This window comes from Pseudorasbora parva, chromosome 12 (genome assembly GCF_024679245.1).
Source record: "Pseudorasbora parva isolate DD20220531a chromosome 12, ASM2467924v1, whole genome shotgun sequence".
Classification (NCBI taxonomy): domain Eukaryota; kingdom Metazoa; phylum Chordata; class Actinopteri; order Cypriniformes; family Gobionidae; genus Pseudorasbora; species Pseudorasbora parva.
Genome location: NC_090183.1, coordinates 27,154,123 through 27,181,533, shown reverse-complemented (window position 1 = coordinate 27,181,533; position 27,411 = coordinate 27,154,123). Strand labels below are relative to the sequence as shown.

Genomic DNA, 27,411 nt, shown 5'->3' with positions numbered 1-27,411 from the left:
AGCTCCAAAAATATCTAAATTCAGTAGACCTTATGAAGCTTTTTGGACTAAATAAACTGAAATGTAAACTAAATGCATCTTACCCATGTTCCAGGTGCCAACAAAGATGGTGATCATATCCGGCTCAGGTTTTCCTGAGTGCTTGTTCTTCATCTGCTGTAGAAGCTGGCAGAAGCCTTCTCTTTTCTGAAAATATGTTTTGAGTTACACACAGGATCACATTAAAATTAAAACTGTATATTATCGTTCATATTGTTCATTTATGTGACTGCCCTCCAAACAAATGTTCATCTCTACTGTAACACAGTGGGATTTGTACCTTTGTGTCATCAAAGACAAAGTCTTTGCGCTGTGTTTTTTCCTTCTCTGTCTCTACCACCAATGCTAGTCTGTTATGCATCTTCTGCGACTTCACCAACTGCAAGACTGAAAATTAAGAATTTGGCATGTTCCCATTATTTACTGGTAATTTCACACATTTTGGTTACACGGCTCTTGGGAATACTAGATTTTGATTGGTCGTTCACAAAATTCCGAAGTTAAAATATTTAGTATAATGACAACCACTAAACTGTATATTTGACTATTGTGACTGGCAACAGATATCTTGTCTTGAAACCAGTGTTTCTTTGCAATTTCTTGTACATAAGAAAATAAGTTGAACAGTTACATTCAAATGTATGTGGTTATGTAAGCGATGATGTGGTTTAGCATACTTTTATTGTGCACAAAATATTTATCCTCAGGTCCATCTTTGGACTTCTTGAAGTAAACCTTCCCACCTTCCACATCTACTTTAAGGTACATTTTGTTTGAAATACCGAGGGAGTCGCATTTTACCTGTTAACACAGAGAAGAACAAAAAAGTAAAATAAGGTTCAGGTTTTCAAAAATAGTTACAAAGGTTCTCTATGATGGCTGTTTGCAGAGGCAAATATCATCGCCTATCACCACATAGGCAAACATAACACTAATTTGCATGTGGTTTTGGAGTGCAGAGTCGTCGCAATGAAAACGTCAATACTTTCATTATCATTACATCATTAGAAGCAGAAAGAAGGTTATGAAGAGTATAGGTTATGACTTTCACAGCGGAAATATATAGTCATCAAACAACATTAATTTAGAGCATATACTTGTACAAATATACTAAGTAATTAAATCCTTAATTTAAAATAAAATAGGTAACACTTTATCATGAAATAACAAAAAACAAAAATAGTTAATAAAAAATGTTTATGTTCAGTGCACAGTGATCTATTTATAAACATTAATAGATATAACTTTTGGTAGCACTTTATTTTACAGTCCTGTTCCCTGTGTACATATATGTTCTTATCATAATTACAACTGGGTAATAACTAGGTACTAACCCTAAACCTAATCTTAACCCCTGTAGTTACCTTAAAGGTAAAATGGTATCTTAATAGTACCAGTACTTTGTTAGGTAAGTACACTAGTAAGTGCACACACTGTAAAATAAGTGCAACCCACCTTCAGATCTTAAAAATGTCTGTTGCGGTTAATTTTAACTAACATTAATAAATGTTGTAGAAGTACTGTTCTTGTTACCTAATGTATTTGCCATTGCTGTTAACTAATGTTAAGTGTAACCAAAAATAGTATATTATTTCTCACTTCGAACATCACAGGAGGAATAAGTGACTTTCTGTGCCCTCCATCATATCCGACAAATTCAAACACAGCATTCTTGGTCTGTAAATAAGAGGTGATGTTAGTCTACAACAAAGTTCCCAATAATAATTTTATTTCTATGTTTGCTGTCATCCATAAATAAAGAACAGAGCTACCTTGTCTTCTAATGAATATATAAGTTTAGTCAGTTGCTCCAGTTTGAAAGCCACAGACTGATTTGCATCTCCAGAAAGCTGGAAAAGAGTAAAATCAACAGATAAAAGATTAGAAAATTTGTGTATGTTAAGTTACGTTCAATATTAACTTAAGTTGTCTCTTAATTTTTTTCAGAGCTCTATATAATATAAAATATATATAAACTCAACACCACTTTCCTTTCTTACATATTATTGTAATTTCTAATTTCTTACTTGTCTGTAGGGGAAACAGCAAAGTTCAACGTTAACCTGTTAACGATTAATTAAAGTTAAAATAATTGAACGCAATTAAAGGGTTAAAGGGGTGGTAAAACACGATTTCACTTTTCTAACTTTCTAAGGACTACAGTAAATGGCCGGCTGGGAACTACAGCCTTTTCCTCCAGACTTATTCGGGTTCGAGGGGCATAAATCCTCACATAAACCCATAATAATAATAATACATTTTATTTGTACCGGTGCTCTTCCTACCTGTATAGCAACTTAACAAGTAGGAAATATACATAAATTGTTATTAGTTTGCACTGCATAAGTTATGAATTATATATAGATGAATTCTTATTAAAGGTACTGAAGTTATTTACTCAAGAGCAGAGCATATTTAGTGAGCAATTACTTTTGTTCTTTACATTGTCATTATAAGTGATTACTGTCACTTTAAAAGATCTTCCGCTGTTGCGCATGATGAATTGCACATGTTTTGACATGCAGTTACAAAACTGACAAAACGCGTGACTGTCCCCCACCTGCTCCTCTTAAAAAAATTAAAAATTAAAATTAAATTTGCTGTCCCATTGATCAAGGTATTTACACGAGGGTTTGGGTTTTTTGGCAGGAGTGCCTTCTGTCTCTATCGTCTGTCTCTGTTTTGTTTTTTCCCCGCGTTGTCACTGGTCATCTGACCTCACACAATAACCTCGCTACAACGGCCACTATACAGTACTGTAGGCTACTGCAGATGGCAGTTATCGCGAGGCTAGTTACAGAGCTCAGATTGGAAATGTTTTTGGGTTTTTTTTTAACTCCGGTATTAGTATTTTTTAATAACGCAGGTTGATTATTTACGGGAAAATACGAATACAGGAGGATGGCGGGAAAGAAGGGTAAAATACGGGACTTTCCCGGCCAAAACGGGATACTTGACAGGTATGATGGAATCAGTGTGATCAGATCGCCAAAGTCATGATTTCAGCAGTTTGGCGGTTTGACACGCGATCCGAATCATGAATTGATTCATTAAGCTCCGAAACAGGAAACAGTGTTTTTAAAACCGGCCATCACTATTTAAGTTGTTTTTTAGTTGTTGCTTTTTTGAGAGAAAAAAAACGATTCTCAACACTTCATTAAGTTATTGTAGAACCACTGTAGGTGAGATGGGATTTTTAACGACATCTTTAGTACCTTTTATGGGTCTAGAGAGAGGAAATGTCATTGTAGCCAAAAGGATGAAAGGAGGTCTTACAGGTGTTCGAACGACATGAGGGTAAGTAATTAATGGCATCATTTTTTGTTTGTTTTGGATAAACTAACCCTTTAACGCAATTAAACTACTGAAGTAAGCTGCGTAATTTTCGTTACGCAGTTAATCGAGTCGGGACTCGGGCCTTTATCACAATCATACTGAGCAACTACAGCAACCCTGGTAAGAGAAAATTTCCATTGCAACCCTTTAATTCGATCGATTCTACCTCTCTGTTTGTGATCAGGCCATTTTAAGCCGTTAAACTCTGGGAAAGTGTTCAGTGACCCAGTAATTAAATTCATTCAAACAGTCCAAAACAGCGCTAATGTAAAGAAGGTCAGGCTGATTAACGTTACATCACACATATCAGAGAGAATAGAGACTCACATTGCGTTTTTAGTGAATTATTCATTCCACTGTGTGCTTTGCTTTAAAACACAAGCTTTGTATATTCTCCGATTGTTGCTGAAGACCGCAATTTCAGCGACGTAACGTTACCGGAGTCGTACAGTAAGCGCGTGTCTGACAAGCGGCAACCTCCCGCGATCTCTCTTGAAGCCAATACGGAAGTAATGTAAACTGCAATTCCTAAACTGGACACTAGGGACAGGCTCCAGAAGGGAGCGGAATTTCATTGAGCCCCATGTTAAAATTCCCAACTTTAAAGAATAAAAATACATGCTTAACAGCCTGGTACAAATTGTGTTTTTGGTCTATACGGCTAATTTTGTCCTTCATGACAACTGTGAGGGGGTGAATTATAAAGCCTTAAAGTTCTGCATAATTAAGGGCGTGGTTACTTTGAGTGACAGGTGGATAGCCAAATAAAGCAATATACGTTTTTTGAGAATCACCCTTCAATCTGATTGTTTACTTTGGATATAGGAAATTATGAAAAAATGAATGCGTTAAATGAGCTAAATGGCGTATTATTAACTTCACGATAAGTGATTAATCGCGATTTTAAAAAAAATCTATTGACAACCCTAATTGCAACACATTTTTGGTTCTAACATCAGTAATAGTGGTTTATTGCGCATTGTCTCAAGATTGATTTAGCTTAAAATTCTAATATTTATCTGCTACAGCTAAAAAGTACTTTGAAATCTACTATTTAACCCATAAATTATGTAAATCAGTAAAAAGTCAGTTAAAAAGGGTAGGCTACTGTTGTTACAAGCAATCCCAATACCTACTTGAGTTTTATATTTTGTGCATGAAATCAAATTCTCTTATTTTCATACATTCAATTAGTTATTTTTATTTATTATTATTCACAGAGAGACTTAAGCTCATATTGTCACCTCAGGAGGGTGGTGGACATTAAAATCAGTAACAACAACAACACTTCCTGGTTTAATCAAGGACGTAACCATGAATTAATAAAGGATTAAACAATATTTAAGGGTTTAAAAAAAAAAATCACTGTAAAACCAAAAGCATTGTGCTGGAATTCACACTTATCTTGAGTGAATATTAAAGCAGCACCAGGTAACTTTTCAACCTTCATAATATATTTTCAAGACTCTTGTGATGATACATCGACTTACAATAGGTTGAATGACACGTCTGCCATAGCTTGATGGGGTCTCTATCGTTTTTAATCGTACTTTTAAACTTCGGGTTTCGGGTACTAACCAAACAAAAAGCGGCATATACGTCACTTCCACCAACACCCACACTTCCTTAAATTCGGACGTGCGAGCCCAACTTTGTTCGTTGGATAATATAGTCATGTTCGAAGCAGCAGAGACAAATAAGAAAGAAAAGGTTTTGGAAAGCAATAAGAGGAAACGAAAAAGTGATTGGATTAAAGGCAGGACGAGGATCAACATTGGACCAGCGTTTGCTCGTTGGCGTGAGCTGAAGGAGGCGTCCTGAGGCGTCCGGAGGCGTCCGGAGGCGGCCCGACCGATGCTGTCAGGCTTGTTATGGTGATTGCCTACCACTCAAACACTGAATTGAAGTATCATATAGATTCTGTAAAACGGTAACCAATAGACTACTATAATGACGCTGGCTTTTAAATGTGAGCATCGCTATTATTTGGCGTTTGAAAAAAATAAAACCCATGAAATTATATTCATATGACATGCTGAAACATATTCCACTGACTCTACCTGGGATGAAGACATTTCACACGCACCGCAAGCAGAACACCTGCATGTGAACTCCTCCTGCAGTGTTCAGGGGAACTGTTAGTGCTGCATCAACCCGCGGGGCCACTTTTATGAAGTTATTTGGCCCGCCCCGCACCACTGTATATATTTTTACAACCCGCCCCGCACCCGCGACCATTAAATAGACATACGGGGCCCACGGGTTATGAGAAGGCCCGCGCATCACTAGTTCAGGGATATCAGGGTTGTCATGTCAACAAATGCACGCGCGATGGAATCCCCTGTTGTAGGATGACAGCTTACGACAGTAGTTGAGGACATTATTTTTTCCCAACTGTAGGGGGACCCGGAGAGCAAAAGTTACCCAGTGTTGCTTTAAGCCCTGCATTCTATGCTCTGATTGGCCATCATTTTGAAATTGACGAGCACTGTTATACCGCTGAGCAGACCAGCCTAAAAATAAAAAAATTCCATCTTCCATCCTCACAAAAAACAGGAAAATGGAGAGCAGCATTAAGAAAAATCCAATGTTAGGGGGACAATTTGGTAATTTCCAATTATTGGGGGTACTTGTCCCTCTCAATACCCTGGGTTAAATTCATGCTTACTAACCTGAGTCCTTAGTCTCCCAGCTCCAGGAGACAGCGGTTGATCCAAAACTTTCTGCAGTGCCTCAAGACTCGGAATTGTACGAGCAATTTCACTACGAGCATGTAGGAATGTCAATTAATGACAATTAAATGTACAATAAATAACGTGTCAATACAAACATAGTCATACAAGGGCAATACATTTTTAGAATTTTTCAGAACAATTGTACCTGTTTAGGTTTTTGCAGATACTCTGTGTGAGCTTTTTAAAGTGAGGAAGAGTTGGGTTCCCATTCTGCACCTGTTCTGCATCCAGACACACAGATGTGCGGAAATAATCCTGAATGGACTTCTGATGGTCCTCCGATATACTGGATATTGAACATAAGAATCATTAGCACAATAGAACAAAGCTACATTGACTCTAAATTGACACAGTGTAACATTTTTATACATCAGATAGAATTAAATTATAATGAATTTAACAAGAAATGTAACTGATCCAAATAAGACAGATAAATATTCCATTTGTATTTAATTGTACTAAATATTACTTTGATATGTCGATTTGCTGCAAACGCTGGAGATAGGTGTCTGATATGGTTGGACGGACAAGCTCTGTTCCTCTGGATGAATCACTGTGGCCATCTTTATTTTCATTACTTGAGATATTCCTGGGCGGCAACTGAGGTGGCAAACTAGGTTGTTCTGTGGAAATGGAGATTTGACCAAATAGAGTCCGTAAAGTTAATGAAACCAATGCTATTAACTGTAAAGCTTACATTTACTGTCACAGTTCCCAAAAGTACACTAGGGTCAAAATGTCAGAGACTACATTGAAAATAATGATGGAAAAGGGGGGATATAACTAAATGTTTCCAAATGTTTGCTGCCCCCCTTTTGTAGAGAAACATATTTTCAAGCCTAAATGCACCCACATTAAGGCTCTCTCAGACATTATATTGCTTGCAAAATTCAATAGGATTTTGGTGGTGGCGGATGAACATCCACACCCAGTACAAAGTACCATGGCCATGTGAATAGTAAATCCAAGGCCCAGGCCCTGTGCTGACAATAAATCCAAAATAAAATCAAAGAAACTGTTGGTAATATTGATTTCGGCTACTCATATTTCTTAATTAAATGAAATAGAATCATTATTTGGACAGATAATAAAAAGTGATTGGAACCGTTTTATACTTAAAAATCTCAATATATGTAAGCGACTAATTTGAAAAGTTAGTACAAATAAAATGAAGCAACACATTACATACACTCTAAAAATGGCTGGGTTAAACAACCCAATTGGCAACCCAGCGCTGGGTAAATATTGGACAGAACACATGCTGGGTTAAATTAACCCAGTGGCATTTTAACCCAGCAGATTGGGCTGTTGAGAAAACCCAAAAGGTAGTCAATTTTTTACCATTAATGGATTTGCTATTCTGGGTTATTCTTGCTGGGTTGTTCTTAAAAAATCTCCTCTGCATTAGCCTACTGTAAAACTAGACAATCATGAAAGAACAAATGAAGAATGTATGTTTAGACTGTTAAAACAATCATTTTTATTGCTTGACAAATGGTACAATACACAAATGTGTTAAAATTGGCAACAGTGACAACTAAAAACCTAAAATAATCTTTAATTTATTCGCGTTTAAATCGAACTTTTATTTTGACGGGTTGCCATGACTTGAGTCTGTGTTTATTAAATAGTATTTAATTACACAGACACTCGTATTTATTCGGCTACGGTCTGGAGCCCTGCGTGACACGACTGAACGCAGCTGCTGGACCGAATATAGTCTACTTGTGAGTCGATGCTATACAGATACTATCGTCACATTTTTAACATTTCAGTATGTAGCACGTTGGTACCGAAGTACCGGTACTTGTGACATCCCTAACGTTACATACAAACATGTTTAATTTTCATAAGGGGATCATGGTTCTGTGTAATAACAAACTGTATTAATCTATCGTCTCGCATGCCTAACTTAACGTTAACGTTACCTAAACTAACGAGTCAGTAACTTACATTGCATCGGATTCTGAGGTAAAACTTTTGTCGTCTTAACGTCATGTAAGCGTATTGTTGCCCCGAAGAAGAAAAAAAAAACTAATTATGCTAATTAAAATGATTATTAATGAAAATATATGAACTTATCTTAAAACATCTGCAACCAGTGGCTTTTCCTTTTGCATTGTCCTTTCAAAATGACAGTTTGGGAGCGAATTTAAACGAATCAAGGCGGGAAGCACGTGAAACAACTAAGCGCTGGGTAGAATCAACCAAGCATGCCACCCAGCAGGTTTAACCCAACGACTGGAAATTTGAAACTAACGTTACCCAATTGTGTTTAAAATGTGATCAAATAAACCAACAAAAATTACCCAGCAGTCTTAACCCAGCATTTTGGGTTAAAAAATAACCCAGCATTTAGAGTGTAGAAAAAGTGTCAGGTCTATATTTTGCATTTACACTCCAAATATCATACACCCGGCGCAATGCGATGGAAGTGTTTTTTGTTGTTTTTTGCTAGTTACAGCATGACACAGTTATCATTTTCACATTCAGCACAACGTTTAAATAACAAATGCACTCGCGCCCATCTGTTCGCCTATGGGCATGCTGTACTGAAAACTAGGTGTGTTCAGGCATATTTGCTATTTTGAGGCAAGTGAATTTGCAGTATTTTTTTTTTTTTATTTAAAGGGCGTGTTAGTAATATGTACCTATAGGCGGGTGCACAATGTGCGTAGTAGACTTTGCTTATTACACACAAAAAATATTTGAAATGTTATTCAGTTGTGCTTTTGGAAAGCAGTGTTTCAGGATTCCCTCATTCAAATAAATAGGACTTGGATGCCCAAAATGGGCATCTGCTTGGAGGCATTGCAAATATGGCTGCCGAGTAAACCAACATTCATTGAAAGGCTCTTTGGAACAAACCAGAGCCATAGAGAGAGAGAGAGAGTCGCGACAACTCTATAGACTCCAATGGAACGTTTTTTTTTGTTTTTGTTTTTTTTACAGCAATGGCGGCTCGTGGAAACTCTCAATAGTTCCCGGAAGTAGCAGCTGTGCCATAGAGTTACAGAAGAACAGACCGTTTGTGATGCACTTTTAAAAGGTAAGACGTTTAATCAGTAAGATTTTAAATTATCAGCACATCTTAATTCCGTTTTATCCATCGTTATGGAATTTTTTATTTTTTTTGCAAGGTATGGAAAGTTACATATTAGTTAAATATGACATGTCAATGTGTAATAAAATTAGTGAAAATCAATGCATTTATTGACTATTAATTACCAAAAATCGCAGTTCTGTCACTGTGACTAACCATTTGAATTGCCCGCCAAAGCACTTCCTGGAACTATTCGAGGTCTACATGAATCACGTGACTATCAAGCGTTTTGAACTTCCGTTGTCGCGGCTCTCTTTCTCTATGGCTCTGGAACAAACTAAGCGGTGCTGAGCAGATTCTGACTAACTTCAACACATCTGGCCACTGTGTTCACACGCTCAACAGTATGTCTGTGATTGGCTATAAGCTCAACCCTGCAAAAACAGGTTGTAAATAGAAACCTTTGACGCTCTTCACAGAGTGCACACTCACCCAAGCATTTTAAAGTAGCCAGCTATCAGCGGATACCAGTCGTGCAGAATGGCAGGTATCGTAAAATTGATCAAATAAATCTTTGGCAAATAAATCAATATTTTCAATGCAGAAAAAACAATGGATTTATTTTGAACATTGTAATTAAAGGATTAGTTCAAAATAAAAATAACCCCATGATTTTATTTACCCTCAAGACATCAAAGGTGTATATGACCTTCTTCTTTATGGTGAACACAATCTGTTATACTGAACAGGGATCAAGCTTTCCATATTCAACTTACGAAAAAAGCGTAACTGCCATTTTAAACTGTGAAAGGCGTTGCACTGTCATTGTAAGTGTTACACTTTTTTGAGCTTCAACCTCCTGGGCCCTGTTCACTGCCATTATAAAGCTTGATATTTATTAATATAACTCTTGATTGTGTTCATCAGAAGGAAGTTGTATATCCCTGATATCTTGAGGGTGAGTAAATCATGGGATAATTTTTTTATTTTAAAGTGAACTAATCCTTTTATACAGTTCTTATTTATCGACTTCTCTTTGATTTTGTGATGTAAAGTCTGTAGTGGCATCTTAAAGGGTTAGTTCACCCAAAAATGAAATATGTCATTAATGTATGCACACTATACTGTGGGTACTGTATTATAAAATATGCCAAATTAACTGCATTAGCAGTCAGTAGCTCCGTAATAAGTAGGGATGAATTGTATTGCGATGTATCGCGATGCATCCCGATGCAGACGAGGACGATTCGGTATCGGTTCAGTAATAGACCATAACCGGTTATAATGTTACTGACGTCACGTATAATGTTATTTGTCACGCGCGTGTATTGTCGCGGTAGCATACAATGGCAGAGGGAGGCGAGACGTGAGTGCGAGTGATTAAAAATGCACCAACTTCTTTAAAAGTCGACATCTGGACACATTTTGGCTTTTATGAAAAACCCGGTAAGCACGACCTGGAGAACACACGTGCACTCAGTGTAAATCAAAGCTTTCTGCTTCATCAAATTTATTTAATTTACACTTGGGCACGTAAATGAGCCTCTGATAAACGGATATAAATCTGATCTTCAATTCCGCACTATATGCAGATTTAATGGAGTTCACTTCACCGAAAACAACATATATGTGCTGCATTTTATTGATCCTCAGCAGATTTCACAATCAAAGACCACAATGGGAAAGAGCGTGGACACAGCACTGGTAATATCATTCAGTTTCTTTACTTTTAATGAGCACCTACGACTTTACTTTCGGTTTAATTTGCGATAGTTTGTTCGTTGGCTTGTTTAAGAGATACTCTGCTGTGATGACATAGCCCATAACACGCTCTCACAGGTTTATTTATTTTTAGCATTGTTGGGATGAGTAAAATGTAAATGTGTGGTTTCAGCCAGATGTATTTAGACTTCAGTTTTGACAGTAAAGAGACCCAGACCACCTCCTGAATTAGCTTTTTTGGGTATTTGTTCTAAATGCTCCTGTAGTCTTCTGTGCCCAGACTTGAGTTTTGTTTAATACATTTAATAAGCGTGTTTTCTTTCAGCAGGTAAAATTAAAGATTCAGTTTCAAATAACTGAATGACAAAATTGTATACATGAGGTTGCAGTGAACCGTCAATGCACCCTGATATCGAATTGAACCGAATCAATGACACGATAATCGTAATCGAAACCGAACCGTGAGACGAGGGTAGGTTTACACCCCTAATGATAAGTAAGATCATTTATTGCACCCTGAATGGGTTTCTTTTGCATAACAATCTGCTAGCTGTACACTAGCCCTTAGCCTGGCAACACACACCTTTTTATAACTCCGGGCCCTCTGTTTGGGAACAACTGCTTTAATCAAACTAATGCAAATTAATAAATAATATAATGATAGAATTTGTTAAAATAAAATGAGATGCATATTCTCTAGGGATTTTGCACTTTATTATGTACATTATCATGGTAACAGCAACCATGAATTTGCTTCTGAAACTATGGACAAATCTTATTGTAATTCACTTACCTGTTTCCTCCTCCGGCTCCTCCTCCTTCTCCTTCTCCTTTTGCACAGCATATTGAAGGTGGGTGACCAGACCCATGTTCTCTTTATAATATGCCTCCACTAGGTCTGGCAGCAAAGTGAAGAACCGAATAGGCACACCCTCTGATGCCTACAAAGCAAAGAATCCAGATGAACAAGAAAGATCTGCTATTCTGAAGACTAGAGCTCAAATGCACACGATTTGTGCCATCGTATGATATTCAAAATCCTTATTAGCATAAAAATGCCCCTGTACACTCCCAACAATACTTCCAGTGACTCTCTTAGTTGTTGTTTTTTTCTTTGTCCAAAGCCAATAGCGGTAAATTTCATTTCTTCATTTTGCATTGTTTCCTTTAAAAAGTGCTCAGTCGCTGCCAAGTAGGGTTTATAAGCCACTTTTTTTCCAAAGGACTTTGGAGTGTAAGCTCTTAGTCGCCTGATTTGACTTACGTCTTGATGCTTAGCAAATGTTTTGACCCAGTTATATGCAATACTATCCAAAGAACAAATTCTAGCTAGGAATTGTAGCACATATACTGTATACTTTGTCCTCCTTCAGCCAACCAAAATGTCCCTGTTAGATAAAATGTATAGCCCTAAACTTAGAATGAAACAGTCTTTATACTTTTGGCTATGGAGGATCTTAAGGAAAATGGCGGTGTTTTAGCGCTGCACAAAATCATCTCAACACGTCATGAATCTAACATGGCCACTCACGAGATGTCCGACTGGCAATAGGAAACAAGCGTTGTCTTTGCATTAAAAAAACTCCCACATTCTCAATGGTTTAATGTCACCACAAACTATGAATTTCAATAGAATTTAGCAAATCTAATTCAATTACATGACACTTATACAAAAAAAAAAACTTTCCATTGAAGGCGGGGTGCAAGAGGAACCCTGTGGCTTGCTTAACACCCACGCTGATGGATAAATTAAAACTGAGGCTGTGCTGCAACGCAGACTTGAAAGAGGAAGAAGTGTGGTAGAGAGACATTGAAGGGCATTGTACAACAGTTTTTTTGGTTAAGCCCCATCCCTTGAGTGCAGGTTACTTCGAAATGTAACGTCAAGAGAGAACAATGCAAATTATAATCAAAGGTCACCAGATATGCTTTCATTATTTTGTTTGTCACGAGTTTAAGAGTTTTGTATAGCTTGAATAAAACCACCAGTTGGTTTTGCAGCTGCACTGTCACGCTGGTAGACCAATGACTGCTTTAATGCAGAGGACATAATAGATACTAGTTTGACAGACAAGACGCCCACACAACGGTCTCAGAGAGTCTTCGGCAGCTGAAGAACCAACTGTCACAAGGTCACACATTCATTACCAAGCACAAGATAGTAAATGGCTTGTGGGATGCCAGATGTTCTTTGCAACTTGTCATAAAAACGGACAGTGTTTTGTCAAGTGACCGGCAGACTATGAGCACAACACATAATTAGCAGTATATCTGTCTCTACTTTGTATTGTTTTTTCACTTGACCGCCATTTTAGTACAACGGGGAAAGAAATAGTGTTGTTGACAGATTATAAAATTATTCAAATGCATTTAAAATACAAATTGTGACCGAGAAATCAAAGAATTTCATTGAAATATTGCACAGGAAAGCACAAACAAGTTCCTTGAGCAAAACATTTAATAGAAAAAGCTTCCAATAGTGAATATATTTAGCAATTAAATAAAATCTAGTTCAAAATGGAGACAAAGGGTGTTTTCAGTTGTCAAATTTGAGTAGAACACACTGTAAACAAATATAGTTGGCTTAACTTAAGTAAGTCAAGTAACCTTAAAAATTTGCCTTAAAATTTTGGGTTTATTGAAATTAAAAATTTGAGTTGATACAATGAAGGAAACTGGTTTAATAAATAGAAATAGAAACATTATTGTATCTGAACCACATAAAAAATGTGACAAATCATGAAAATAGCACAATTTGGCATGTTTCACTGCGTCTTCACAAATAAAACACCCTATATGCTTACAAAGCCTTTTAATAATTTGAATAAAGGTTGTCGATTTTCAAAAATGTTCATTGTATTAACTAAAAAAAAAGTTATTTAATTGAACTAAAAATTTTAAGGCAACCGTGTCACTTATTTTTTAAATTATTTTTTACAGTATAGTTAATGTGATGAATTGCACTTTTGGTTCACCTGTGAAATTTGAGCGGAACAATGGGTAAAAAAAGAGAAGTTAAAAATCTCTAGATGTTTGCAGATGCCACTGTTTAATATCTCACACCATAGGAATACATTTTAGTGTGATTTACGTGTCCAAAGAGTCCAAATGAGGTCCACCATATGCTTTACTTTCACCAAAGCAACAACAACAACAACAAAACACCATTCTGGTGACTTTAGAATAACTGAAGTCACAAGCTTAAGTGTCTCGTCGGTGCACATCTCTAAATAGTCCCCCAGCGCACGCAACACCTGTCTGTGCGTGTATGAAAGCAGAGCAATTGCAGGAAGCTTTTACACCAAAGAAACCAACGCAAAATATTCTCACCAGAGGTCAGTAACCACTACCATGTACAAACTTGAAGATTTCTTACCTGGACTGATAGTTTTTTGTCCTCATTTGGTAATATTCTGTAGGTATAGACACAGTTCTGGTACCTGCAAAAGATTGAGAAGAATAAATGATGCATATTGAAACAAAATGTCATCTAATATGTCACAATTTAGACAAACAGGGAAACGGGCCATTTTGCTGAAAGCAGCAATAATGGGAAACCCCTCACCGACTTCCATCATTCTCAGTCAACAACACTGTTTGTTAATAATTCACTGTACAAGGAATCATATTGCTCTTTTCACTGCATTCACAAAGCACACTTCAGCAGAACCAGACATGCTGTACAATTAGCAAGGAAACAGGGAACCTGAGATAAGTTTGCAAAACAAACGGGCACTGAGTTCACATGGAATTATCATTTTACCTGGTGGTTAAATTGACTATATGCACCCGGAGTAAGAGGAAGGAAGCCATTTCTAAAATATGTCATTTCAAAAACCAGCATGTTTATATTTAATAAGTCTGCAGGGCCAGTGCCACAAAACCGAGCATGTTTTTTGACAGACTCAATTGTCACCTCATGCAAATTGTCAAACACACCGCAGATGTCACATTTAAACCACATTCCTGCTCAAAGCACTCAAAACTTTCATGTTACATTTAATATTAGTGACAACACATGCACCCTTCCACCTGAGATCTACAGCAAGCAATACTCACAGAACACAGAGGGCATAAGCTCCCTGTATAGATTCGCTGTCCCGCAGGAGGAAGCTGCCATCCTTGCCTGCTTTGGAGAGGAGGTCCTCTGCTGTAGACCGAGTGATATTGCCATGGTACCATGGCTGGTTGGAAAACATCCTTTCCAAAGACTTCTCCCTTCCTCAGTCTGGAGACACCCAGGTTATTTTGGCCTCGGCAGTAATCAAGAGGATATCAACATGAGGCCAGCTTCAGAGTCTCACGGTCTGTTTCATGACGCTGTTAGAACTGATAGCCGCTCCTGCTCTGTCTGGCTCTAGGCTCGCTGCTTCTCTCTCTTCCTGTTAGAGGGGCGAAAGCTGCAAAAAGGAAGCTGCCACAAACACAAGGGTGAACTTCCTCATTCTGTGCACACTCAGAGAAAACTCAGAGAGCGTGAGCAAGAGAGGAGGCCTGAACAGAAGACTTGGTCACAAGTTCACATGGCCCCAACACCTCTTTTTACCGCGAAAGAGATGAAAAAGGTGTAGTGTAGGAGTTCAGTTCGACAGTGCATTTTCATTCAGTGCAATGATTAACCCTGCTAACCAAAACTATGAGGAGGACAACCCATGCATGCAAGTGTCGCCCTAACGGCCATTATGCAAAGTGAAATGTAGATAAACATTTACAGTTTATCTTTCTGACCAAACCACTGATCCTAAAAGGGAAGGGACTTGTGGAGCACATCTTTAGTTATGCATCAGGATTTGGGTGTTATCTATATCTGTCATTTACATTAGATGTACATGGATGGTACAAGAATATGAAATGTCATTCAACATGATGCGATGGAGCAAGTTCCCTTTTAATGCAGGTGTCGCATACAGAAATACACTCAGAAAAAAAGTGAAAGACTTTACCTTTAGGCGTACAACAGCTTGTCCTTGGCAATTCACTTAAAGAGGCATCTTAGCACCTTATTTACTAAGGTTTATAGTATTACTGTAAGGATAGGCCTACATATTACCATACTCCAAGGTACTAATTGCACCTTTTAGGGATAGGTAAGGTACAAAGTAGTCGGCTACTTTCCTTGTGATATGCTGTTGTATCCCTAAAGGCACAATATTTGCACATTTTTCTGACTGTGTACAGTAAATCTCTGAGCCCTATTTTAACGATCTGAGCACATGGTCTGTCTGAATCCATTTTTGCTAGTTTAACAATCCAAAAGGGTTGTCCCTATTCTCTTATTAATGAGTAATGGTGGCATTTTGGGTGTAATGTGCAATAAACCAATCAGAGTTTCATCTCCCATTCCCTTTAAAAGCCAGTTGCACTTATTCCATGGCCGATTCGCTATTTACATGGCGGAATTAGCAAGCGGATTTCCTACAGAGAAATATCCCGCCTATAGGCGCATATTACTAAAGCGCTCTTTAAAGCTACAGTGTGTAACTTTTTTAGTTTATTCTTAGCTAAAAGCACTTAGTTCTTTCAAAAATATCTGTGCTCATTAATATATATTTACTTCTTTCAAGTACTAAAGTATTTTCATAAGTTTATAATATGCCATTGAAAATACATACGGGTGAGGGGTTCGAATGCTGGTCGCCATGTTGCTCCTCCATCTTGAAAATACATTAGCCAAAGAGGGACATACCCGTAAATTCAAGCTTCGCCTTTCGCGTTTTAACACTCGATGGCACCGTGTCGAATGTGAAGAGGGGGATTGCCATGTTAATCTGGGACTAAATCAGCCACCGTATGAGTTGAAACGAAATCAGAATTGAGAGGAACAGAAACTATTATTCACTGGATGGTCATATACATTTTCACCGCTAGATGGGGGAAAATATCACACAGTGTAGCTTTAAATAACAAAAAATGTATATTTCGCCATTGACTTTAGACCAGATTTTTGTTGGTCAATGGTGCAGTTATTTTCAATTGCCACAAAATGGCAACGCGCCAACAATGCGCCTGAACACCTCGTATTCAGACCAGCACAATTTTTTTTTTAAAAACACAGTTTTCATGGGTGCACAAACTATTCACAATAGGGGGGCGCAGGACGATTACTGCAACTGGCTGAAACTAAAAACAGTGTGTATGTTATACGGTGTATGATAGAGACCTAGATGTATTTAATGGGACAGTTCCTCCTAAATGAAAAGTCTATCATTTCATAATATTGTTCCAAATCCTTCCTTTGTTGAATAAAAAAGTGACTTTGGGCAAAATGTTCAAGCTGCACTTTTCCATGCAAATGCAAAAGACTATGAGACTAAAATTACATGATAGTAATAAAATGAGAATAAAAATACATACATCATCATCTACTTGCCATGTTTGAATATACACACACTTGAATGAGGTTTGAGAGCTGCATGGATAAAACGATTATCAGTGAATAATTGTCTTAATTTGGAAATGTTTAAATTTTTTGTTTCATTTTTGTTTGTTTGTGTTGTTGTTTTGTGATCATACTGCCAGGTTTTAAACTTTCTACTTGTTTTGAAAGAGTTTTCAAATGAAATGTTTTTTATTTTGTTTGCGTTGTGTTGTTTTGGGATCATACTGCTAGAATTTAAACTTTCTACAAGTTTTAAAAGAAAGTTTTCAAATTAGATGTTTAATGTTTTTTGTTTCATTTCATTTCATTTTTGTTTGTGTTGTTGTATTGTTTTATTTTGGGTTAATCATACTGCTAGGTTTTAAACCTTCTATTTATTTTGAAAGAAAGTTTTCAAATGAAATGTTTAATGTTTTTTTGTTTCATTTTGTTGTGTGTTGTGTTGTTGCTTTGGGATCATACTATCAGGTACTCTTGAGTAATCCTGAGTAATATAAACTGCAAACACAATGTCCTCTTCCTCCCTCCCTCTCGCTCTCTCTCTAGCGCTCTCTCTCTCTCTCACTCTCACTCAGTGAAGATGCCTTGTTACGTTAATGGACAGGAAACCTTGCACAAATATGAGGAAAGAGAAGCCGAGAGAGAGAGTGAGAGAGAGAGAGAGAGAGAGAGAGAGAGAGAGAGAGAATAATCTGCTGACAGCTCAGTTTGAGTCACATGATGTGAAAAGAGAACCTGAATAGTGGCACAGTCACATCAGCCTGGTGGTTTCCATCTTGAGTCTTTCTCACATGCACATAGCTTATAAAGAATGCGGTTATGTTCTACTGTCAATAAGAGCTCAGCAGTGACGGCTACAGTGTGGTGGGACAGAGCATGCACAATGCATATACTGCAGATAAAGGATGTTTTCACAAGATTCTGCCAATAGTCATTAGCAGCTGTCACATGAGATGATACTCAATAGTCAAGTGTTAATAGAATCTGTATGAGACAAGACAAACTTCTTTGTCACTTTGGTGGTGAGAATGGGGGGGGGGGGGGGTGTTGCATTTGTAATCAACAAACTGCATCTGATGCCTAAATAAAAAATAAAAAAACACATCAATAATCATTTGAGGTTAAATTTATTTACATTTATTGAGTTGACGTAAATGCATTTACAAATTGATTCATGTATGGATCTTACTTGAGAAACAGAAAAATGAATGATATAAGTATAATGACCACAAAAAAAATATATACGTATACCAACTGGTTTACAGTAATTAAAATCATATAAATAAGGATGCATATCAACTTCATTTGAACAAGCAAAAACAAAACCAGTCTTTCATGCCATCAAAAAATCTGTAGCTAATTATATACCTAAAATATTAAAAGGTACATTGAGAATATTAATTGACTATATTGCGTGAAATGCACATACATAGTCTTAATAACAAATAACCGTCAAGGAATATAAATAGTAGTATTCATTTCGACTCCTCACTGGTTTTTTACACTTCACACATTCTTACCACAGCTTGAAAGTGCTGTAACCAGAAAATCCCCCTGAGGACAGTTCAAAAAATGATTATAAGTGTCGTTTTGATACCAAATATGAAATACATTAGCTTCACACTGATTTTATTAAGAATGTGCACAAAGGAAGTGCTTACAGTTTACAAAGAACAAGACAAAGCATGTCATTAGCAAATAGGTAATATGCTAATAAAGGCAACATATATAAAAAGGCAGCACAGTCTTATACACAAGTTATGCCATCTTGAGCCTTGTCTTATGTCAACAGTTGACAACAGACTTACAGGCTACATAACAGTCACTAGTACCGTCCTAAATTACTTTCACTTGCCCAAATTACGTGCTTGGTGATAAACATAAGGCTGTTTAAAGTTCCTGATGTTTAACTGACCAAACACAATCAGGAATTGTGGGCCGAATCACTTAAACTGATGAAAAGATATTCATCTGTATGATTTCACTGGCCCGCTCAGAACTCCGTCTTTGCGCTCAGAGAGCTCTCGTGTGTACCTTTCAGGTCCCCGCTTGTAGCGCCGGACCCTCCAGATTTGTCTCTACAAAAAAGCCTGCGAACGCTCCCCCTGAACTTCTCAGCTGCAAACAGGTAGACCAGTGGATCCAAAGCCCCGTTCAGGCAGGTTAGAGAGGAAGTAAGACGGTTAGCCAGGGCTAGCCCTCTTTTGATTTGGCAGGATAGGTCTGGGTGTCCGTAACCCAAGATGAAGGTTGCACGGCTTAAGTGATAGGGCAAAAAGCACACTACGTAGATGAGCATGACCAGACCGATCGTGCGTAGAGCTCGGAGTTTCAGCGCCGGCTCTAGCCTTGAACCTTTTCGCAGACTGTTCACTATCAGCAAGTAGCAAGAAAGGGTGGCGATGAAAGGCGGCATGAAGGCCACGGCGAGGGAGACGAGAGCACGTCGCGAGGCCTTTTCTCTGTACAGCTGCAAGCATACGGTAGAGCCATTGACTTCTGCGGTCTGCTTGGTGACCAGTAGGGGCGCCATTGACACTATCACCAAAGCCCAAAGTGCAAAACTGGCAATGTGAGCGTACCGTGGGCGTCTGACTTTGAGGGAGCGTACGGCGTGCACCACAGCAAGGTACCGATCACCTGCAACACAGGCCAAGAAGTACAAACTGGCATACATGTTGACATAAAAGAAGAAGCCTGCGAGACGGCAGGGGATTTCACCAAACGGCCAGTGTCCCCCCGTTAAATGATAAGTGGCCCTGAGAGGTAAAACGAAGATGTAAAACAGGTCAGCCACAGCGAGATGGAGAAGGAAGACATTGGCTGGAGAAGCGTTGCCTCTCTGGCGGGCGAAGATCCACAGGGCAAGGCTGTTGCCGTTCAGCGCAAGAAGGAAAACTACGATGTAGTAGAATCCAAAGATCATATTCTCCACTGTATTATCCACAGGTGGACAGCTCTCCATGGATCTATTGGGCAGCAAGGTGGGAAGTTCTGTAAGGGGGAATTCCATCTTTGTAACTGCAAAAACAGGAAAAGAAAGATGGTTTTATTATAAAAGTAAATTTTTATATTTGAATTCATGAATTTAGATAAATGTGACCCTGGACCACAAAACCATAATCATAAGAGTCATTTTTTTTTAATTGAGATTTATACATAATTATACATCAGATTTATACATCACATACTGAAAGCTGGATAAATAAGCTTATTGTTACTGTTCTGAGGGTGCAAAAAAATCTAAATATTGAGAAAATCACTTTTAAATTTGACAAAATTAAGTCCTTAGTAATGCATATTACTACTATTATATAACATTGCTAAATTTTGTTTGTATTTATGGTAGGAAATACATAAATACATCTTTAATGATACATCTTTTTTTTTTTTTTACAACTTTACTTAATATCTTGACTAAAATTGATCATTTTGACCTATACAATGTATTGTTGGCTATTGGCACAAATATACCCGTGCGACTTATGATTTTGCCGTCCAGAGTCACAAATGTTAAGCTGAATAAATAAATGTAATGATTTAACATATATTATATTAAATGATCCCACTTTCAACTAACCCTGCACCCCCCCCCCCCATCAAATTTTTTATGTGTAAGCATTTGTTTTAGCATACAATGATTCAACACCACAGACATAAACTCAACAAATTTCACAGACATTTGACAGACAGAAATGGAATAATGAGTCCCTGAACAAAGGAGGAAGTCAGTGTGTGGTGTTTCCACTTGCTGTTTTAAAGGGTTAGTTCACCCAAAAATAAAATTTCTGTCATTAATTACACACCCTAATGTTGTTCCAACCCCGTAAAACCTTTGTTCATCTTCAGAACACAAATGATGATATTTTTGATTAAATCTGAGGGTTTGAACCCCCCATAGGAGGCAACATCATTGCAACTTTCAAAGCACAGAAAGGTTGTAAAGACATTGTTACAAAAGTCCAGTCTCCAGTGGTTCAACCTTAATGTTAAGAAGTGGCGAGAATACTTCTTGTGCACAAAAAAACAAACAAAAATAATGACTTCCACATCTGCAGTCCTAAGTCTCCCTGCAACAGGATTATGGCATGTGATATGGGTGTTTTTCAGAGTCAGTAGAAAAGGTCTTTTTAATGTCCCAAGTTATTGGAACTGTGACCTTGATTGTCTAGATTCGAGCCTGTAGGCTGTTAGTTTCTCAAGGACTCCTCCACAGGTGCATGTGCAGTCTTTTTTATAGTTCACTGAAGATTTTTTATAAGTTGTTACAGTAAAGACTGTTACTAACACTCTGTTACTAACCATTTTGTTTTCAAATAAATGTTCTTTTGAACTGTCTATACATCAAAGAATCCTGAAAAACTATGACGGTTTTCACAAAAATATTAAGCAGCACGATAATAGGAAATGTTTCTTAAGTATCAAATCAGCATATTAGAATGATTTCTGAAGGATCAAGTGACACTGAACACTGGAGTAATTATGCTGAAAATTCAGCTTTGTCATTACTGGAATGTATAAAAATGTAAAACATATATTAAAATAAAACTATTCTTTTAATTGTACCTTTTTATAATGCATTTTTAATAATAAATTGAATAAATGCAGCCGTAGTGAAGCCTTTAAAACGCATTTTGAACAGTAGTTTAAATATTATATGATAGTTCTATATAAAATGTATTAAATAATGCCCAATGCCCTAGTGGAGCAAATTGCACAAACACCGATCAGGCATAAGAATAAGACCGCTGACTGGTAAAGTGAATAACACTGATTATCTCTTCATCACAGCACCTGTTAGTGGGTGGGATATATTAGGCAGCAAGTGAACATTTTGTCCTCAAAGTTAATGTGTTAGAAGCAGGAAAAATGGGCAAGCGTAAGGATTTGAACGAGTTTGACAAGGGTCAAATTGTGATGGATAGACGACTGAATCAGAGCATCTCCAAAACTGCAGCTCTTGTGGGGTGTTCCCGGTCTGCAGTGATCAGTATCTATCAAAAGTGGTCCAAGGCAGGAACAGTGGTGAACCTGCGACAGGGTCATGGGCGGTCAAGGCTCAGTGATGCACGTGGGGAGCGAAGGCTGGCCCATGAGGTCAATCAAACAAGCTATATAGTCAGAATACACAGTGCATTGCAGTTTGTTGAAAATGGGGCTGTATAGACGCAAACCTGTCAGGGTGCCCATGCTGACCCGTTCACCCCCGAAAGCACCAACAGTGGGCACATGAGCATAAGAACTGGACCACAGAGCAATGGAAGAAGCTGATGAATCATGTCTTTTACATCACGTGGATGGCCGGGTGCATCACTTTCCTGGGGAACACATGGCACCAGGATGCACTATGGGAAAAAGGCAAGCTGGCGGAGGCAGTGTGATGCTTTGGGCAGTGTTCTGCTGGGAAACTTGGGTCCAGCCATCCATGTGGATGTTACTCTGACACGTACCACCTATCTAAGCATTGTTGCAGAACATGTACACCCTTTTATGGAAACTGTATTCTCTGGTGGCTGTGGCCTCTTTCAGCAGGACAATGCAACCTACCACAAAGCAAAAATGGCTCAGGGATGGTTTGAGGAGCACAACAACAAGCACACAACAAATTCCACTCAATCTAATTTAGCATCTGTGGGATGTGCTGAACAAACAAGTCCGATCCATGATCCCCACCTCGCAACTTATATGACTTAAAGGATCTGCTGCTAACATCTTGGTGCCAGATACTACATCACACCTTCAGGGTCTAGTGGAGTCCATGCCTCGATGGGTCAGGACTGTTTTGGCGGCAAAAGCGGGTCCAACATAATATTAGGAAGGTGACCATAAGGTCTGATTGGTGTATAAAATAACATTTCTCATTTATTCAAAAAAAATATATTTTTTTTATATATAACATATTTATTTATTTGAGCAGCTGAGATGGTGTCCCTTATTGAGCTGCCCTATATAGATGGCTTCATTTCCATGTAGGGAGTGTCAGCCATGCAAACTATAAATTATTAAGATTTCTACAAAAATGATCAAAAACTAATAGATCAACAAAAACGTACATGTTTGGCACATGCTTCCATCTAAAATAACCTATATGGGGCATTTAAGATTTTTATTTTTGCTATAAGAAATCAAAATGTATTCAAATCTGAAAAAAGAAAAGAGCAAGTTTACACCGGCCTTTGGGAATATGTTTTCAAACTCCCCTGTAGTCAAAACATGTTTACAAAAATGGAGCAAAGGACACAACAGTGATAGGCCTACAAATAACACTTTTTATAGCCACAGTAAATATTTATCCTCCACTAATTTGTGTCATGCAAGGGAGTGTTACAGCTGGCTGTTTGGCAGCAATTCAGCTTCTTGGGTATTTGTGTATCTCAGGAGTCTGAGCAGATGTCCCTGCGGGACTCACTGCACCTCCACACACACTCCATGAAGGTGCTGTAGTGCATCCGGCGGCCACACCTTTGTCATGAGACCCCAGAGTCACTCCCAGCTATTTGCTTACAGTCTGACCCAGCTGTCCACATGGCATTCTAGTTTGGCAAATCATTGATGGGTGCACAGGGCAGCCTTCTCACATTCAATGAGCAAACTCAAACAGTTGCTCTATTAATAATCAGGCCAAATGAAGCATCTGCAGGAATGACATGAAGACCTTTTTAACCCTCTTGTGCTCTTCACATGTCGGTCAAAAAATTACAGAATTTTTGTTTATTTATTTCAATGAAATCATTGTACTATATTTTAGTTTGATTATGTTTTTAATTCATATTTTGTAATCTCAGGTACTGAATTGTATTTATGCACTAGTTATTAATAATCTGTTTATTCACTTTATGAGCATGGATCTGAACATGAAATTTCTGTTCTGTTCTTAAGTTTGTTCTCTTTTTGAAGACTTGGCAGATTATTGCAGAAGTGAAAAAGATTTTTTAAAAGTTTAAAAAAAACGTAACTTTTTAAAAACTTTGACTTTTTTACATTTATTATGAAAAATACACAAAAATACCATCTTAAATTTGTATATGAAATATATATTTTCAAAAACACGCCTGAGAAATTCAAAGCCATGCATCTCAACAAGCTGTGTTCCAAATTTGAGGTTGATCTCTCAACAAATGAGCTATTAATAAGAATTTGTTTGTTCGCAGTACCAAACATTTCCAATAGATGCAATTCCTCTCCCATTAATTTCCAATGTGGTACTTTTTGTCCATAAACAATACACGTGTGACTATTTTTTTGTTTCAGGAGTATTTAACCTCTTCGAATCATGTCAAAAAAATTTCAGCACCATAGGGTTTAGAAAGGTCCAAAGAATAGTTCAAAGTTATTTAAAAAAAAAAAAAAAAATCTGAGTGTGAATTTTGCATAAATTGGATGTTTCAAAAATGTATAGGACTTATTAGTTGAAGAGTGAATTGACTTACGATGACTTACAATCTTCAATTATGTTTTTAATTTCTGAATTAAATGTAATGGTGTGCATAAGGTCACAATTGTCCTTATATCACAATGAAGAAAATAAACCTTATTAATATTAGGGGTGGGACAAAATACCGATAGGACAATTTATCATTGTCCTTCTACGTGTGTTATGAGAATCATATATTGGCGTCAAATATCAATATTTTAATTAATAAAATAAGGTACTCTAAATAGAGTTCCCTGCTCCCAGCGTCGCTACTTCATGGCTCCTAGAGCTCATATGAACGAGGGAAATGTGAGCATAAGTTAACTAACCTAAGAAACAGAGTTTTAACGGGATGGTGGACAGCAGTATGAGTAAAATAATAGATGTCCCAGCCATGTTTAAGTCCAAAGTCTGGAAAACCTGCACTTAACCTTTTCACAGGCATTGTGTTTTCTTAGTTAGACAGATATTGCAATGTATCATCATTGGATTGTCTTTCAATATATCGGATAATAGCAGAATTCCAGTACCGTGATATACCGTGAGCCATGTATCGTGCATCATATCGTGACGTACCTTGTAATTCTCATCCCTACGCCTAATTAATACAATGAAATTATTGAAACAAAAATATTTCTGAGAACAAATATATTTGAAGAAATCTGCTTCACTGCTTAATACAATTTGAAGAACTATTGTCTTTCAAATAAAAATGATGTGGTGCAACCAACACGCAAAAGGTTTTTTAACTTAATAAATTATAATAGGTTAATAAATTATAATAACGATAACTTGTTCTTTGACTAAGTCCAAATGCAAGGGCAGTGGCTATAAAGATAATATATCAAACAAAGAGTGGACCTAGAAATTTAATTTATGAATACTGGAAAATGTGACAATATCATGTTGTGCTTGAGTTCCACACCCTTTGGAACACTCCTCGAAACATTAAACTGTAGCTTATTCCCATTTGTATTAAGAGCAAAGAGCCTGTCTTTGTGGCTAAAATCTGCTACCAAAACGTTTCACAATAACCTCTCACTGGAGTTATAATAATAGGAAGACCCTTTATCAATATTTTCAGAACAGTACGGACAAACACGAAGTGGGTGTGTACAAAGGATTGTCTCAAGATTCCTTCTAAAGGAAAGTTCTGCAGAATTTGTAACTGAGGGGGAGGAATCATCAAGTCCAAGAACATGCCAAACCCTCTGGTAATTTAAACAGATAAAAGTAGACAGATAAAAACTAAGCCCGAAAAGGCGTGATTGCGATTAAGAAACCCAGATGTAATAGTTGGCTCAAGTGGTTCTCTGCTGTGTTGTATGAAACTATAACTCTGTGGTTCAGGAAAAACACATTTACCGAGAACTTCAAATTAAAAAGTACAGTCAGTAGCACTAGTCCAAGTGTTCTGTGGTTGTCTTGGAAAACATGCTGCAAAACCTGCAAGCCTTGCAGAACAAGGCACCTCCACAGGGCGCCAACAATACAAAATCACTTTTGTGTTAAAGAAATAAGTGGGGGTCAAGCTGGGGCTGCAATGTGACACTAATGCTCCTATACTACATCCACAAAAGAAGCAGAAGTAATCACAGGCATGAGGCGCACTGCAGATTAACTAAAGCTAAACTACAACTCAACGTGGACCAAGAAACTCAAGGTAAAGCACAGCTACAGGAAACACAGTGTCATTACACTATTACATAAATATGACCACATAAGATTATTACAACTATACGATTTTTTTTAACTGATTCCCTGAAATGATTTTGACAGTTTTTTTCAACTTGAGCAAAGCTAATCACAACCAACTAGTAATCGTGCAGTGCTAAAATGAGATTTCAGAGACCAATAAACTCGATATAGCTTGATATGATATAAACATACTTCATAAAAACAAATACCATTTAGGTCCTGGCATATATGTTTAAACAAGGAACATGCACTATAGTAATTCTATACAAAAAAAAATGAATACATAAAAAAATGTCACAGTATAGTAATTATATAAAAATAGTAATATAATAGTATACAAATATTTACAGGACATTTAATAGTTTAAATAGCATACACATAAACTAGGAGAAAACAATACAGTAACATTTTTACAGTATTTTCTTAATGTAAAAAAACTAAATAAAAAATAAAAGAACAGAAAAAGAAAGTTTAAATGGCTTGCACTTTAACTAAGGAAAGTAATATATATATATGAAATCTATAAAAAACTCTAAAGTCTATAAAAGAATAAAGTCTATGAGAGACTCACCAGAGTGAGTGTTGATTCCTCAACAGCCCGTGCAGTAGTGAAGTAGTTGAGTCTAGGAGAGCAGAGGAGAGGAGAGGGAGTTCTGATGCCTGGACTTTCCTACAGCTGCCTGAAAAGCCAAAGCAAACCAACAGCTTCTGTTCAGAGGCAGTGGAGTTTAATAGAGTCGAGATCCTACTCTCTTAGGCTGAGCTGTATCTGAGGTACGATACTGTGGCTCTTTTTGTGTAGCCAACAAATTTGATCACAAAAACGCCGTTCGCGATGGGAAGGCTCTAATGTGACCCTTGACCTCAGCCTTTCTTTGCGATGGTATTTTCTTCTGAGGGCCACTTGTGCGCTCCACAATAACCCGAGTCAGAAGAAGCAGCACATTTCGACAGGGAGAGAATAATGGCATGCCTTGGTCGCAATGTGGAGCCGGTGGGGAGCCATGGAAACGGGGACCAGCGTGCCTTTAGGTTAGACACCCCC

At 37.5% G+C, this 27,411-nt stretch overlaps 2 protein-coding genes across 2 annotated transcripts in view; both read right to left on the bottom strand.

Annotated features, from left to right (window-relative positions):
- The window catches only part of inpp5d (inositol polyphosphate-5-phosphatase D), a 28,327-nt gene extending 12,891 nt beyond the window's left edge, over positions 1–15,436 (bottom strand). The window contains exons 1-11 of the mRNA XM_067459628.1: positions 14,935–15,436; positions 14,252–14,315; positions 11,669–11,816; positions 6,580–6,733; positions 6,256–6,396; positions 6,048–6,138; positions 1,812–1,889; positions 1,639–1,716; positions 717–840; positions 320–426; positions 84–186 (exon numbers count right to left, since the gene is read on the bottom strand). Of these exons, the coding sequence (XP_067315729.1) occupies positions 84–186; positions 320–426; positions 717–840; positions 1,639–1,716; positions 1,812–1,889; positions 6,048–6,138; positions 6,256–6,396; positions 6,580–6,733; positions 11,669–11,816; positions 14,252–14,315; positions 14,935–15,074 (1,228 nt within the window). The 5' untranslated portion in view covers positions 15,075–15,436. The remainder of the gene's footprint in view (positions 1–83; positions 187–319; positions 427–716; positions 841–1,638; positions 1,717–1,811; positions 1,890–6,047; positions 6,139–6,255; positions 6,397–6,579; positions 6,734–11,668; positions 11,817–14,251; positions 14,316–14,934) is intronic.
- Positions 15,437–18,364: 2,928 nt separating this feature from the next.
- Positions 18,365–27,381, bottom strand: gpr17 (G protein-coupled receptor 17). Its single transcript, XM_067459627.1, has 2 exons — positions 26,938–27,381; positions 18,365–20,275 (listed from the first exon to the last, which is right to left on the bottom strand). Exon 2 carries the CDS (start codon positions 20,265–20,267, stop codon positions 19,248–19,250), a length of 1,020 nt encoding a protein of 339 aa, XP_067315728.1. The 5' UTR covers positions 20,268–20,275; positions 26,938–27,381; the 3' UTR covers positions 18,365–19,247.
- Between the last annotated feature and the right edge of the window lie 30 nt (positions 27,382–27,411).